The sequence below is a fragment of the Stenella coeruleoalba genome, assembly GCF_951394435.1.
Source record: "Stenella coeruleoalba genome assembly, chromosome: 17".
NCBI lineage: Eukaryota > Metazoa > Chordata > Mammalia > Artiodactyla > Delphinidae > Stenella > Stenella coeruleoalba.
Genome location: NC_137163.1, coordinates 65,418,301 through 65,434,571, shown reverse-complemented (window position 1 = coordinate 65,434,571; position 16,271 = coordinate 65,418,301). Strand labels below are relative to the sequence as shown.

At 36.5% G+C, this 16,271-nt stretch overlaps 1 protein-coding gene across 13 annotated transcripts in view; it reads left to right on the top strand.

Annotated features, from left to right (window-relative positions):
• XKR9 (XK related 9) overlaps window positions 1–16,271 on the top strand; it is a 207,568-nt gene that overhangs the window by 69,209 nt on the left and 122,088 nt on the right. For 12 of the 13 annotated variants that reach the window (XM_079902495.1, XM_079902500.1, XM_079902496.1 and 9 more), the window contains one exon: window positions 10,803–11,004. Coding sequence is in view for 3 of the 13 variants with exons in the window: in XM_079902493.1 (XP_079758619.1) it covers window positions 10,984–11,004 (21 nt within the window). In the remaining 10 variants the exon portion in view is untranslated. Of the gene's footprint in view, window positions 1–10,802; window positions 11,005–12,436; window positions 12,533–16,271 lie in introns of those variants that run through there. The other variant, XM_079902492.1, reaches the window with a different exon arrangement.

The following is a 16,271-nucleotide window of genomic DNA, read 5'->3' as shown; positions in this document are numbered from 1 at the left end:
AACACTGAATGGCTTTGGAAATTAGCTTTTGCTGCAGCTTAACAAAGTTTATTAATGAATTTAATTCAAAATTACAAGGAAAACAGTGCTTACATGAGTAACTTATAATGAGGCAAAGTCATTTTGATTTTTGTTGTTGAAATCTCAAGTAATGTCAAACTGCTTTATCCACTTCCTATACTGTCCAATGTTAAAACAAGAAATGAGACCTTCATTCCTACAGAGATCTGTAGCAGGTATCTTTACCAGAAGCATTTTAAGACTATAATGCAAATACAAGAGAACTTCCATGTTTCAAAATCCATTTAACTGTGCAACTGAGGAGCTTCCACCTAACCTTCATTTGGAAGTAATTAATCTGCAATGTAATGACATGCTGAAAGGAAAATACCAAGAAAAGAATCTAACAGAATTCTGTAAATGCCTTTCAAGTGATGAATATACTCAAAATCACATGATTTTGGATCGCTGTCAGTATTTGGTAGTACCTATCAGTGTGAAAGACACTTTCAAAGATAAAAATGTGTAAAATCTCATTACGGATTAGCATTAAAAATGTACTATTGCAATTAATTTTTTAAATTTATTTTTTATATTGAGATAGAATTCACATATCATAAAATTCATCATTTTAAAATGTATATTTTAGTAGTTTTTAGTATTTTCACAAGGTTGTACAATTACTATCTGTTCCAGAACATTTACATCAGCACCAAAAGAAACCCCATACCCATCAGCAGTTACTAATTCCCCCTTCCTCTAACTGCTATTTACTTTCTCTCTCTATGGATTTGCTTATTCTGAACATTTAATATAAATTAAATTGTTTATGTGGCCATTTGTCTGGCTTCTTTCCCCTAGCATATGTTTTCAAGGTTCTTCCAGTTGTAGCATATTTCAGGACTTCATTCATTTTATGGCTGAATAACATTCTATTATATGGATATATCACATTTGTTTATCCACTTATTAATTGATAGAAACTTGGGCTATTTCTACTCTTTTTGCTGTTATGAATAATGCTCCTATGAGCATTCATGTACAAAATTTTGTTTGTACACCTATTTTCAATTCTCCTGGGTATATACCTAGTAGTGGAATTGCTGGTTGTCATGGGTTGAATTGTATCCCCCCAAAGGACATGTTGTAGTTCTAATGTTTGGTGCCTTTGCTGTGGTCTTGTTTGGAAATATGATTTTTGCAGATGTATTAAAATTAAGATGAGATCATACTGGGTTAAGGTGGATGCTAATCCTGTGATGGATGGCCTTATAAGAAGAGGGGAATTAGGCCACATGGAGACAGACATACACAGAGGGAAAACAGAAGCAGAAATTGGAGTGATACAGCGACAAGCCGAGGAATGCTAAGGATGCTGGTAACCACCAGAAGCTAGAAGAACCAAGGAAGAATTCTTCCCTAAAGTCTTCAGAGGGAGCATGGCCTGAAGTCACAGCCTGATTTTGGATTTATAGCTTCCAGAACTGTGAGAGAATAAATTTCTATTGTTTTACGTCATTCCGTTTATGTTAATTTGTTATGGAAGCCCTAGAAAACTAATATACTGGATCATATGATAATTCTATGTTTAACTTTTTAAGGAAATGTCAAACTGATTCAACAGCAGCTGTGCCATTTTACAATCTCACCAGCAGGATATGAGGACCCCAGTTTCTCCACATTTTCCCCAACAATTTTTTTTTTTTTAATTGAAGCCATCCCAGTGGGTGTGAAGTGGTAGCTCATGGTTTTGATTTGCATTTTCCTGATGACCAGCGATGTTGAGCATCTTTTCATGTGCTTGTTGGCCACTTGTATATCTTCTTTGGAAAGATAGCTATTGAAATATCTATTGAAATTCTTTGCCCATTTTAAATTGGGCTATTTGTCTTTTTATTGTTGAGGTGGAAGTGTTCTTTATATAATCTGGATATTAGATCCTAATCAGATATATAATTTGCAGTATTTTCTCCCATTCTGTGTATTGTCTCAGCACTTTTTTTTTTTTTTTTTTTTTTTTTCGGTACGTGGGCCTCTCACTGCTGGGCCCCTCCTGTTGCGGATCACAGGCTCCGGACGCGCAGCCTCAGCGGCCATGGCTCACGGGCCCAGCCGCTCCGCGCCATGTGGGATCTTCCCGGACCGGGGCACGAACTCGTGTCCCCTGCATCGGCAGGCGGACTCTCAACCACTGCGCCACCAGGGAAGCCCTCTTCACTTTCTTGATAGTGTCCTTTGATGTACAAAAGTGTTAAGTTTTTTTTTTTTTTTTTGCGGTACGCGGGCCTCTCACTGTTGTGGCCTCTCCCGTTGCGGAGCACAGGCTCCGGACGCTCAGGCCCAGCGGCCACGGCTCACGGGCCCAGCCACTCCGTGGCATGTGGGATCTTCCCGGACCGGGGCACGAACCCTCGTCCCCTGCATCGGCAGGCGGACTCTCAACCACTGCGCCACCAGGGAAGCCCAAAAGAGTTAAGTTTTGATGAAGTCAATGTAGCAATTTTTTGTGTGATTGCTTTTCCTTCTGTTGTCATATCTGAGAAAACCATGCCTAATGCAATGTCGTGATGACTTACACCTATGTTTTTTCCTAAGAGTTTTATAGTTTCAGCTCTATGTTTAGGTCTTTGAATCATTTTTTAGCTAATTTTTGTTTATGGTGTGAGGTATGGATCCAAATTCATTCTTCTGCCTGTGGATAAGCAGCTGTCTCAGCACCATTTGTTGAAAAATTATTTTTTCCCCTTTGAATGGTCTTGGCATCCTCATCTAAAACCAGTTGACCATAGACGTACAGGTTTACTTTTTTTTTTCTTTTTTTTTTTTTGCTGTACGTGGGCCTCTCACTGTTGTGGCCTCTCCCATTGCGGAGCACAGGCTCCGGACATGCAGGCTCAGCGGCCATGGCTCACGGGCCCAGCCGCTCCGCAGCATGTGGGATCTTCCCAGACTGGGGCACGAACCCGTATCCCCTGCATCGGCAGGCGGACTCTCAACCACCGTGCCACCAGGGAAGCCCTACTTTTTTTTTTTTAATTGAAGTATAGTTGATTTACAATGTTGTGTTAGTTTTCAGGTGTAGAGCAAAGTGATTCAGTTATACATGATCTATCTCTCTATCTATCTATCTCTTTTTCAGCTTCTTCTCCATTATAGGTAATTACAAGATATTGAATATAGTTCCCTGTGCTATACAGTAGGTCCTTGTTGTTTGTCTATTTTATTTATAGTGGTGTATATCTGTTAATTGCAAATTCTTTATTTAACCCCCCCACCCCGCTTTCCCCTTTGATAACCATAAGTTTGTTTTCTATGTTTGTGAGTCTGTTTCTGTTTTGTAAATAAGCTCATTTGTATCATTTTTTTTAGATCCCACATGTAAGTGATATCATTGATATTTGTCTTTCTCTGTCTGACTTACTTCACATAATATGATAGGGTTTACTTCTTGAATCTCACTTCTATCTCATTGATCTATATGTCTATCATTAGGCCAAGACTACATTATTGTAGCTTTGTAGTAGAATTTGAAATCAGGAAGTGTGAATCCCCAAACTTTGCTCTTCTTTTTCTAGATTGTCTTATCTTTTCTGGATCCCTTGTAATTCCATATTAACTTTAGGATAAGCTTTCCATTTCTGTGAAATAAGGCAGTTGGAATTTTAAAAGGGATTTTGTTACATCTCTGGATCAATTTGGGGGATATTGCTATCTTAATAATATTAAGTCTTCCAATCAATGAACACAGAATATCTGTATCCACCATTGATATATTTAATTTCTTTCAATGAGACTTTGTAGTTGTCAGTGTACAATTCTTATACTTCTTATGTTAAGTGATACCTAAGTATTTTATTTTTGTTTGATGCTTTTTTTAGATTAATTTGCTTTATAAATTTCATTTTCAGATTGTTCATTGCCAGGGTATAACTAATTTTTGCATATTGATTTTGTATCTTGCAACCGTGCTGAACTCATTTATTAGTTCCAATAGTTTTTTAGTGGTACCTTAGGATTTTCTGTATACAAGTTAATGCCATTTGCAAATAGAGATAGTTTTACTCCTTCCCTTCCTATCTGATGCCTTTTATTTCTTTTTTTCTGTCTGATTGCTTTGGCTAGAACTTCGAGTACATTTTGAATAGAAGTCTTCTATTGTCTTGTTCTTCATCTTAGGGGAGAAGCTTTCAGTCTTTCACCATTAATTATTATGTTAGCTGTGGATTTTTCACAGATACCCTTGATTAAGTTGAATAAGTTCCCTTCTATTCCTAGTTTGTTGAATGTTTTTATCATGAGAGGTGATAAATTTTGTTAAATGCTTTTTCTTTTTGTACTGTCTTTTAAAAACCTGTATTCTATTATATGGTGTATTATATTGATTGATTTTTGTATATTGAACCAACCCTCATTCCCAGGATAAATCCCTCTTGGTTGTGGTGTCTAATCTACTTCTGTTAAATGTTTTTGTGTATATATTCATAAGAGATAGTGGTCTGTAGTTTTCTTTCTCTTTCCTTATATTTTTGCAATGTTTTTGTCTAATTTTGGTATCAATCAGGGTAATACTGGCCTCATAGAATGAATTAGGAAGTGTACCCTTCTTTTTTGTTTTCTAGAAGAGTTTATAAAGAATTTGTATTGATTCTTCATTAAATGTTTAATAGAATTTACCAGTGAAGCCATTTGATCTGGGTATTCCTTTGTGAGAAGGTTTTTGATTACTAACTCTATCTCTTTACTTGTTATAGGTCTATACAGCTTTTGAATTTCTTCTTGAATTAGTTTTGGTAATTTGTGTCTTTTTAGGAAAATTTCTACTTTATTTATCTAATTAGTTAACATACAATTGTTCATTGTTCATTGTATTCTGTTATAATCCTTTATATTTGTGTATGGTTAGTAGTAATGTTTCCCCTTTCATTCATGATTTTAGTATTTGAATCTTCTCTATTTTTTCCTTTGTTAAAGTTCTGTCAATATTGTTTATCTTTTCAAAGAACCAACTTTCCTTTTCAACTCTAGAATCTCTATTTGATTCCTTTTTATAGTTTGTATTTCTTTATTGATAATCCTCTATTTAATGAAACATCATTTTAATACTTTCCTTTATTTCTTTAGGCATGATTTCCTTACTCTTTGAACATTTTCAGAATAACTGATTTAAAGCCTTTTTCTAGTTTGTCCAATGTCTGACTTCCTCAGGGACAGAATATATTGATTACTTTATTCCTGAGTTTGTATAAATCTTTCTTGTTATTTGCCTGTCTTGTAATTTTTTTTGTTGAAACTGGACATTTCAAGTACTATATGTGGCACTCTGGAAATTAGATTCTGTCACATTTTCAGGATTTGATATAACTGCTACTTGTTGTAGTAGTGTTTTGTTTGTTTCGTGGCTTTTCTGAGACCTAATTTTGTAAAGTTTCTATCTTTTCTTTTGTGTGTGGCCACTGAACTATCCATTGGTTAGCTTAGTGGTCAGCTAGTGATTAAACACAGATTCCTTAAATGTCTGGAATCATTAAGTCTCCCAGTATTTTTCAAGAGACGATGGGTGCTTTTTGAGGCATGCCTTCAATACTCAGCCAAGAAGTTTACAACTCTACTCTATACTTTGCTTCTTTTCTTAGCATATTTACAGCCCTGGGTATTCATATGGCCTTCTGTATTCTCAGGAATATGCCAGATCTTTTTTTCAAAGCACATATGGACAACTTAATCAAGCTTTCCTCCAGGTTTTCCTTTTAAACCTTTTTGTTAGTCTGTTGTTTGCCCTGACTGTTATCCATTGCCTCAGGCATCTATGATGTTAAACATTTGACAAATACTCCTCCTCAGGGTGAGGCATTTAGTACTGGGTCAGTTCAAGTGGGATTAAACACAGCTGTCCTTTGGTATACCCAGGGATTGGTTCCAGGAGCTGCTGCAGATAGCAAAATCCATGGATGCTCAGGTCCCACAGTTGGTCCTCTATATCTGTGAATTCTGTATATGTGGATTCAACCAACTGGGGATTGTAAACCTGTTAGTATATGTATTGAAATATATCCACGGGGGCTTCCCTGGTGGCACAGTGGTTGAGGATCCACCTGCCAATGCAAGGGACACGGCTTTGAGCCTTGCAGGAAGATCCCACATGCTGCAGAGCAACTAAGCCCATGTGCCACAACTACTGAACCTGTGTGCTGCAACTACTGAAGCCCACGCGCCTAGAGCCCATGCTCCACAACAAGAGAAGCCACCGCAGTGAGAAGCTCGCGCACTGCATCGAAGAGTAGCCCCCGCTCACCGCAACTAGAGAAAGCCCATGCGCAGTAACGAAGACCCAACTCAGCCAAAAATAAATAAATAAATTTATATAAATATATATATATGTATATCCACGTATAAGTGGACTTGTGCAGTTCAAAGCTGTGTTTGAGGGTCAACTATAAATACAAGCATTTTGAATGGGGAGCTACCAGACGTCAAATAATAATTCTTTGAGAATGTAATCTGTTCTGCTCCCTCTGGTACTGGGAATGTGAGCTGTGATTTTTCAAGACTGCTGCTGGGCTGGGTATGGGACGTGTGCAAGTTAAGACAAAGCTTAATTTCTTACAGAGATTTAGATTTTTTTTTTTGATTAAATGCTTCCTGGATTGCTGCAAGCCTTTGGTTAATTTCCAGAGTTAAGAAAAAGCTTATTTTGACATTTTTTGCTACTTTTTTTGCTGCTTTTCTGGAGGGGCAAACTTTTGGAGGTCCTTACTCTGCCAGTTTTCCTGATGTTGCTCTGCAATTAATTTTGTTTTTAGGAAACACTAACTTTGACCTCCAATTAAGTGAAATATTATCCTCCTCAAAGAATTCCATTATTCATATTCTTATCAATATTGTGGACCTGTATTACAAACAAGTTGCACTTCGTTATTTAGTTCCACTAAATTTGTGGAGATATTTTTCTTTCTTATTATGTATGTACCTATAGACTATCCTCATTTTTTCTTCTTGGTCCAAAGCTTAAAATATTTACTCTCTGACCCTTTACAGAAAAATTTTGCTGACCTCTGGTCTAATCCAAGGTACAGAGATTTTCTCCTATGTTTCTTTGAGAATTTTATAGTTTTAGGTTTTAAATTTAGGTCTGTGATCCATTTTGAGTTAATTTTTGTATACATTGCAAAGTATGGATCCAAATACATTTTTTCCTGTATTGATATGCAATCATTCTATCACAATTTGTTGTAAAGGCTGCTTTTCTCCACTACTTTGCCTTTGAACATTTGTCAAAAATCAGTTGTCTGTACATGTGTGGGTTTACTTCTGGAATTTTACTCTTTTCCATTAATCTATTTGTCTTGTCTTTATGCCAATACCATGCTGTTTTGATTACTATAGATTTATATTAATTCTTGAAGTCAAGGAGTGTAAGTTCTTCAACTTTACTATCAGTTTTTTCAGAATTGTTTGGCTATTATAGGTCTTTAACATTTTTATACATAATTTAGAATTAGCTTGTCAATTTCTGCAAGAAAGTCTTGCTGAGATTTTGATTGAGAAGAATTGACATCTTAACAATATTGCACTTTTGGAACTATGAACAAGGCATATCTCTTCATTTATTTAGGTCTTCTTTGATTCTCTCATAAGTATATTGTTTCTAATCCCGGGGCCTTGGAATTTAAGGACTGCACCTATTGCAGTGCTAAGTGAGAGCATACGAGCTCTTTTTTTTTTGCGGTATGCGGGCCTCTCACTGTTGTGGCCTCTCCCATTGCGGAGCACAGGCTCTGGACGCGCAGGCTCAGCGGCCATGGCTCACGGGCCCAGCCGCTCTGCGGCATGTGGGATCTTCCCGGACCGGGGCACGAACCCATCTCCCCTGCATTGGCAGGCGGACTCTCAGCCACTGTGCCACCAGGGAAGCCCCACATACGACCTCTTGACTCTTAGGCCAGGTTGCCTGCTTTTTCATTCTAGCTAGCTGTGTGATCTTGGGGAACTCACTGACCCCACTTTGCTTCAGCTTACCATTTATAAAACAGGAAGGGGGACGATAGTACTTATTCATAGGATTAATATGAGTTAATATATATAAATTGTTTAGAAGACTTTCTGGCAGTACTATGTAAAGGTCAGCTTTCGAATGCTGTGATAAGAAACTCATGAATACATAATTTAACTAATACTCTTAATACTGAGGGATGAGTATGCCTAAAACCTTCTTACCGTATAAGGGTAAGTAAAAATGAAATATATATAGCAAGTGGCAATAACTGCAAAAACTTTTTTTGTGTCAGCACAATCTTTAAATTCACAGGGTGGTAATGAGTCTAAGTGACAGTAAAGTCCTTTGAAGCTTGTGAATAAAAACAGTTTTATAATAATAATAGTTTACATTTGTAAAGAGCTTTTAGCCTTTAACTACTTTCATGTGTATTATTTGAGCACATGATGACTGTGAACAGCTTTTAAACTACAGAAGAGAAACTCTAAGATTGCTAGCCAAAAAACATGAGTTAGACTATTTCTTATTTTGATTTTAAAATAAGCACACAAAAATCCTTAACTTTAATGAATGAATGCTTTGTATATAACAATAGACAGACTGTGATTTATAGTATATGTAGCATGATGGTTAAGAGTATAGGACTCTGAAGCCTGACGGACTGGGTTCAAATATCTGCCTCATCACTTTCTAGATGCACATGTACAGGCAGGTTACTTAACTGCTTCATGTCTTGGTTTCCTCATCTGAAACTAAGGATGAATAAATAGTACTAACTTCATAAGGTTGTATTATGATTAAATGAATTAATATATGTAAGATATGTTTATATACTCATAGTTACATACTGTTATTTATTATTAGTATAATGGTAGCAATCATAGTAGCATTTTGTTGTTATTGCTGTTTATTAATTTTTTTTGCCCAACCCTATCTGCACTGGTTACAGATTTTGCTGTTTCAGTTGTATAGGATCCTATGAAGTTGTCATCTTTGTAAATGATAAATGGTTGAATATCAGAAATTTCAAAAGGTTCAACCTCATACATAATAGCATCTAACACTGTAGGACAGCTACAACTGTAGAGAGGGTTGTGTGTGTGTGTGTGTGTGTGTGTGTGTGTGAGAAAGGTGGGAGAGAGAAAATGGAAAATTGTGAGCATTTTATACTCCTTGGGGAACCCCAGCTGAAAACCTTTATTCTAGCTTGTGGTTTTAGGCATTCAAAATCAAATACAATTGCCCTAGTGTGCTTTCCTACTTCCAGTTAATACAGAAAACAACACTTTTTTCTGATTATAAAAGTGATGCCTGTTACTGATGGAAAACAGGAACAGTTCTCAAAAAGGAAAAGAAAATCATTTATAGTCCTACCTTCTGAGATAATTGCAACTAACCCATTAGTATATATGCATCCAAACTTTTTTCATTATTATAGTAGGGTTTACTTTCTTAAAAATAAAATATGTGGGATCGCACTATATATTTTCATTTTGTATTATTTTTTTATTCAGGTTTAAACTTTTGGGAGAAAATAAATTTTGGTCTCCTGAGGTTCTCAGCTTCATATGTTAGTAATTACATGGCCAAAAGCAAGTTTACTACCCTTCTATGCCTCAGTTTCCACATGTGCAAAATAGGGTAATCATTAAAAGAAATTAAATGATATTGTACATGTAAGGTCTTAGCATACACCTGGCATAGCATACACCTGGTATATTGCTGATATCATTAGATAAAAACTGGGAAATAACTTGGAAATATAAGGTGTAGTAAAGGCTGGTGGTAGATACGTTTTCCATGGATAACAAACAGGGCCAAGGAATTACAAAACATATCCTTTTCTCTAAAAATGAGAGTTTTACCCTAAATGGGAAAGGAATTTGAGAAAGAATAGATACTTGTATATGTATAACTGAATCACTTTGCTGTACACCTGAAACTAACACAACATTGTTAATCAACTATACTCCATTATAAAATAAAAATTTAAAATAGAAATAAATAAATTGGAAACATAAAAAATCAATAAAATGAGAGTTTTTATATAGTAGCTGAACCTAACATGTAATTACCTAGCAAATTATACCGGTATAGAAGCTAAGTCCATTGGTTAGTCAAATAACAGGCATTAGTTTTTTCAATTTGAGCAACTAGAGAATAGTGACAGAGATACTCCTTTAAAAACGTTTGGTGAAGGAAAAGTATAGGAGCAAAGTCTATTGGGACACCCTTGAAATGGAATTGAAAATGTGACTGGGAGGTCTGTACCAGGTGATCACAGTGGTGAGGGAAGGCTGCATGTTGAGAGGAAGGAAGGAGGCGTGTGGATGGGACAGATCTTTCTCAAGATATCAATAGATTCAGAGGCCTTTGTTTCTCTCAACGGGTGGATACAAGTCTGGTTCTATGCAAGGTTATCTTCTGTACATTCAAATCCCAGGCCAGATATTTGGGTAGAGGAGAGGTGTTTGTGATAGAAAGGTAGATGGTTAATAGATATCCACCCTAGAAACCAGTTGGTCTTAAAAAACATGAAGAATTTCTAAGAGAATAATAATGACCAATATTTACTGAGTGCTTCCTTTGTATAATGCACCATTCTAACTCATTAGAATATGCTTAAGAAGTATTAATTTATTTAATCTTCACTTCAATCCTATGAGATAGCTATTATTGTTGTCCTTATTTTCAGAAGAAACTAAAGCACATATAGGTTAATCCACTTGCCCAAAGACACACAGAAATTTTAAAATCTTCAGTAGAAACCATGTAGTTTGGCTCCTTAACACATTCCTTCTATTTTCAGGGTCACCTCATAGTGCAAGATATCTGCTGGAGCTCCAGCCATCTCATGTATTTCAAGAGAGCAGTAAGAGGAAAGAGAGAAAGACACTAAGAGCATCATACACCCTCCCTTTTAATGACTCTTCTCACAAGTCTCATACAAGACTTCCACTTGTATTTATTTGGCTTAGAAGCTAGTCAATATGGCCACACCTAGCTTCAAGGTAAGGATTTTTCATTTAGTTCTGTTTTTTACATCTGGGCAGAAATAGGCTCAGTTAATAATGGCTTACTATTACTGAGGAAAAAGGGAAGGGCTGGGCAACTAGTAGAGTCTGTAATACCCATCATCCTCAAACCGTATCGAAACATATCTTCCCTATACCCTCCTTTAGAGGACCCCTGAAACTCTTGAAAGGCAGTGTGCACAATAGTTAGGAGTGTGGCTCTGGAGCCAAACTACAACAGTGGCATCAGACTGGTGTTTTTCTTCTTGTCTCATTCCTTCCAATCCATTTCCACATACCAATGAGGAGAGCAAGTGGTCTTTTAAAATGTAAATAGATTTATGTTAGTCTTCAGTTTAAAATACTTGACCGATTTCCCATTGGGTTTATAAATAAAATCAAAACTTTGTGTTGTGGATTATGAGGTCTAACATGTTCTACTTACCTTTCTAATCTCAATGTTCTTCTCTTTGCTTATTATACTCCATCCACAGTGGTCTCCTCTCAGGTCTTTATTACCATTCTGTTTTATGCTTTGGCACTTTTATTCAGGTCATCTGCTTGGAATGTTTTTAATGTAATTTTTACATGATTCTCTCTTTTTCAGCTTAAATCCTCAGAAAGTCCTTCCATGGTCAACCTAAAAATCATTCCCCATCCAGGCACTGTTACTTCTTGTTACAGTGCCTTATTTATTTATTTATCTTTTGGAGCACTTTTCTTACCTTATAATTACATTCTTTTAATTTAACAAAGTACCTGTTTATTGACTATCTCTTACCTAGACCATAATCTTCATGAGTGTAGAGATTATGACTTTTATTTATTGTGATAAACCAACACAAACTATGACTGTTTACCACAGTATAACTAGTGTCTGGCACTGTTTGTTAAATGAATGAATGAATCTATCTGAAGATCCTCAGAGATTCTGGAGAAATCTATGAAATCTGGGGGCAAATGGCCATATGTATTGGTAGCATTAGACAACATTTGTGCTGGGTCGTGCAGAATACATTTGATGGTCTGGGACCTCTGTGTGCACTAAATTGCTATAGGGAAATGTAAATGGGGCTTGAGTGGTCTTAGAGACTGTGCCATTTTGACATACCTCTGCTAAGTCATTAAGAGAGAATTGAGTTACACACTGGTGTATTGACAGTGTGGTTGCAGTTTGGCAAGGCCAAGTCCATGGCCGGCCATCTGTGTCTTAGGTCCTTCTTTAGCTCTGGAATGGTGAGACAAAAACACTCCTGTCTTTCTGAAGCTGATGAAGAACAGACTTCTTCCCTGGCATGGGGCCGAATGGTAATGTGCCTCTAAGGACTGCACTGAGTAAACCTTTAGAGCAAGGTACAGTCAAAACTGATTAAAATCACACTATTTCATAACACTGCTCACAGGCAAAGACATACACCAGGAAGCTGTGAAGAAAGAGAGCTGACTGCCCAATCAACAGCAGCCTGGATCTGTTCTCTCACCACTTGAGCAGTTTGTTTAGCGCTGCATGGAAACAGATTTCCTGGTTTGTCTATTACACCTCCAGCTTCCCTCCCTGTCTGACTTATTGATAAGATGCCTGTAGATGTCTAAGAGTTTTCTACCTTGAGATTGAAAGTTGAGATAACACTCTTCTTTCTCTGTTGCTTCCTTGAAAGAAAATATTTAGTGATATCTTAGGAAAATTGAGAAAAAGAATCATACCTCTTAGAAGTCTTCAGTATGTTACTAATATGTAAAAAGTTGCCATTCTTTCTTTGAGAAACTGGACTATGTTTCCAGGAAGCCATCCACTGGTTTTCTAGTATTCAGTCTTTTTCTGAGTGGTGATGAAAAGAGTGTTGTTCCTGGAATTTAAAGAAGGGTTCAAATTATGACTCTGTCACTTAACAATTTGAGGACTTTAGGAAAGTCTCTTAACATCTCTGAGCCTTAATTTCCTTTAGGTAAAATAGAAATAACAGCTGCTCTACCTAGCTCATAGAGTTGTTTTAAGAATCAAAATAATGGATGTGAAGGTACTTTGTATCCTGTAAAGCTCTTTGCAAATGTAAAGTACCATTGTCCTTGTCAAGGCTTTTTTTCTCTCCGTTCATTAAAGAGAATGTTGACATTCTCCAACCATTAGTTAATCATTCCTCTAGGGCCCCACTTTTTTGCAGACAGAACAGGTGTCAGGCTCTATGATGAGATTTGGAGGAAAGTAGAGAAGAAACCCCAGAGTCTTTTAAGTGACCTTCCAGCCTTCAAAGAAAGGAAGGCTGGTTCGTATAAAACCCTTTTCCTTGTCATGTCTCTTCTACCGAGGCCCCTAAGGAAATACAAATTCCAATAGAAACCATACACTTGGAAGAATATCGTTAGTATGTATTTATTAAAGCGGGATTATAAATGCATTAATTTAATTGACTTAACCCATGACTTCATTGTAAAGGAAAACATATATCAACCTGATTAAAAATCAGTTTAATTCACTGTATTGTGTAACATTTTAATGTTTTTTTCCCCCAAGCAACAGTATGTTGATTAAAAGCAATCTTATTTTCCTTCTCTAAATTTCATCAGGACAGTTTTAATGGTTTAATTATAAGTCTTGTCCCTTTATCATAACTGTCATAGAAGATCTTGTCAAAATTATTTCATATAGTTTGGGAAGAACAGGAATAATTGTGGCCATGAGTAATACAAGTAGGAGATGAAGGACTCTTTTCTTTATATTTGAATCTGCTAGTTTCCCCCAAGCTATTACACTATTTAAATTTGCCTCAAAAGTTAGGAACATAATTTAGTGATTATATTTTTATAATAATTAATTTAGTAATAAATAATATAATAATTTATATTAAGAAAAGAAAAGAGGAATAGATTAAAATTCTGGCAGCAGGAATATAGGTTAGATAATCGCTTTAACTTAAGGACCGCCCAGGACAGTGAAATGAGCACTTTCAGTACTCAGTGGTTGGTTCTGAGTAGGAAGTTTAGCTTTAGCAGCAAACATGACTTGTTTCCATTCATCCCTGCTCCCCACCCCAGACTTAAGATTTTACCTACTCTTAAAATGCAAACAGAGTAGACCCCCCCATCCACCCCACAGTCCCAAAACACACACACGCACTCCCACACACACGCACCCCCCCAATACACACATTGAGAGGGCCAAGTTCCTGAAAATCTCTTTGACAGGAAAATTCACACTTAAAGAACATAAGACATTACCAGATAAATTGAATTAGAAAGATTGAAGTTTTTAGTACATGAAATAAAGAGAACAGTCAGCGTTTCAACCCTTTGATATGAATAATGGATGCTTTACAATTAATTCCATCAGTCACTGCTTGCTGCTGGAACATTTTCAGGATCTCTATCAGCTAGAGTTTCAACGAGAGGTAAAAGAATATTCAATTTGCCTTATAGGAGATAACACATATACTAAAGGGCTGTTTCTTTTGTGTCTGATGCCCTGTCTGGATCCAGAATTGTTCACTCCAGTTTCCCAGACAGTGGTCCCAGAAATGCAGCATAACGTAGAGACTTGACATTTATCAAACTTTGGGTAGCCTTTATCTTACATATTTGACCTAACTAAATAGATATTTCCTAAATTATGGATCAAATTAAAGATTCTATACCTTGGCTCTAATCACTGCAATTTGCATGAAAACACACCACCAGCTCTTATGTGTAACTCAAATTCCTCCCTCCTGACAGAAGTAGAGTGCAGTTTCAAAGCTCAAGGGTACTTTTCCTCAGCTGCCTTTATCTCTGGAGAGGGGTCAGTGCAAAAAGTTCTATACCTGCTCTGCCATCCACTCAATCTTTTCTATTCCTAATCACTGGTTCCTTCTTTTTCTACTTATCACTGATGGGAATGATTCATAATCTAAGTATTCGGGAAATCCAATTCTAAAAAATGGTTGCTAATAAAAAGTGTACAGGGGACTAGAATTTCTTGTAAGAGAAGATTGCTGCTGGGAAAAGATTCTTGTGCTTGGGTGAGATATTTTTATTTAGTATTTTAAAATATTTTCGTAGCTCAGTGAGGTAGGTTTATGAGATTGTCCCTTGAAAGAAGTTTTGGACGGCGATGCGGAGAAAGGTTGAGTCCTTGGCCAAGTGGACAGGGGTTTATATGAAGGACTTGGGGTGATGCTGAAGGAAGGGCACTAGCAATGCTGAAAATCAACTTTGCCCATCTCACTACTTTGCCTAAAATAGAAATAAAGTCTCCATTCTCCAAGAACTTGAAATCCAGTTTCTATAGCAAGAATTTCTTGCCGTGGAATTGTGAATTACTAGAATATATTATCAAAATAATTCGTAGTTGTTTGAAAATTTTTTTAATGAAAAAATTTAGAGCACAATATTTTTAGAGGTAGATTGGATTAAATATAATACTGCAGAGAATACTGGAAAAAATGAGCTTATATACACTATGACTCTGAGATAGTGACTAAAGAAATACAAAAGATCATTTTCATTTAGGAAAAAAGAGACCATTTCCAGCCATGGTGTATTTTAGAGAAGGAATATCTGAATACTTCGTTAATTTTATCCCCTATTTTTTTCCTGTTTTAAATGTCAGCATGGTGTCTGGCACATAGCAAGTACACAACACTTATATGTTGTTTTTAGCACAACTATAAGGACAAGATTTTTGTTTTCAGTCTAGAATCTGGAGAAGTTAAGGCCTATGCCTGCTTTTCTCTTTTTTTCATTAGGTTTTATAGCTCTGTCCTTTATTTAGGGCTAACCCTTCTTATTTGGCTCTCTGTTTCCTAGCTTAATAATTTTATTCTCAAATTTTTTCATTAGCATTGTCTTAGTTTGTTAAGGCTGCCATAACAAAATACCACAAACTGAGTGGTTTAAACAACAGAAATTTATTTTCTCACAGCTTTGGAGGCTAGAAATCCATGATTCAGGTGTCGGCATATTTGGTTTCTTCTGAAGCTTGTCTCCTTACCTTGCAGATGGCCGCCTTCTGGCTGTGTCCTCACATGGTCCTCCCTTGGTGTGCATGTATGTTGTTTGTATGCTAATCTTTCCTTCTTATAAGGACACCAGTCATATTGGATTAGTGCCGACTCCTATGATCTCATTTTACCTTAGCTACCTCTTTAAAGGCCCAATACAGTTTGGGGTATGGGGGATGAGGACTTTAACATATGAATTTTGGGAGGACACAATTTGGTTCATAACAACCACCTTGAGCAATGCCTTTTATTGCTTCAGGAGTTCAGATAGATGCCCCCCCCGCCCCCAAA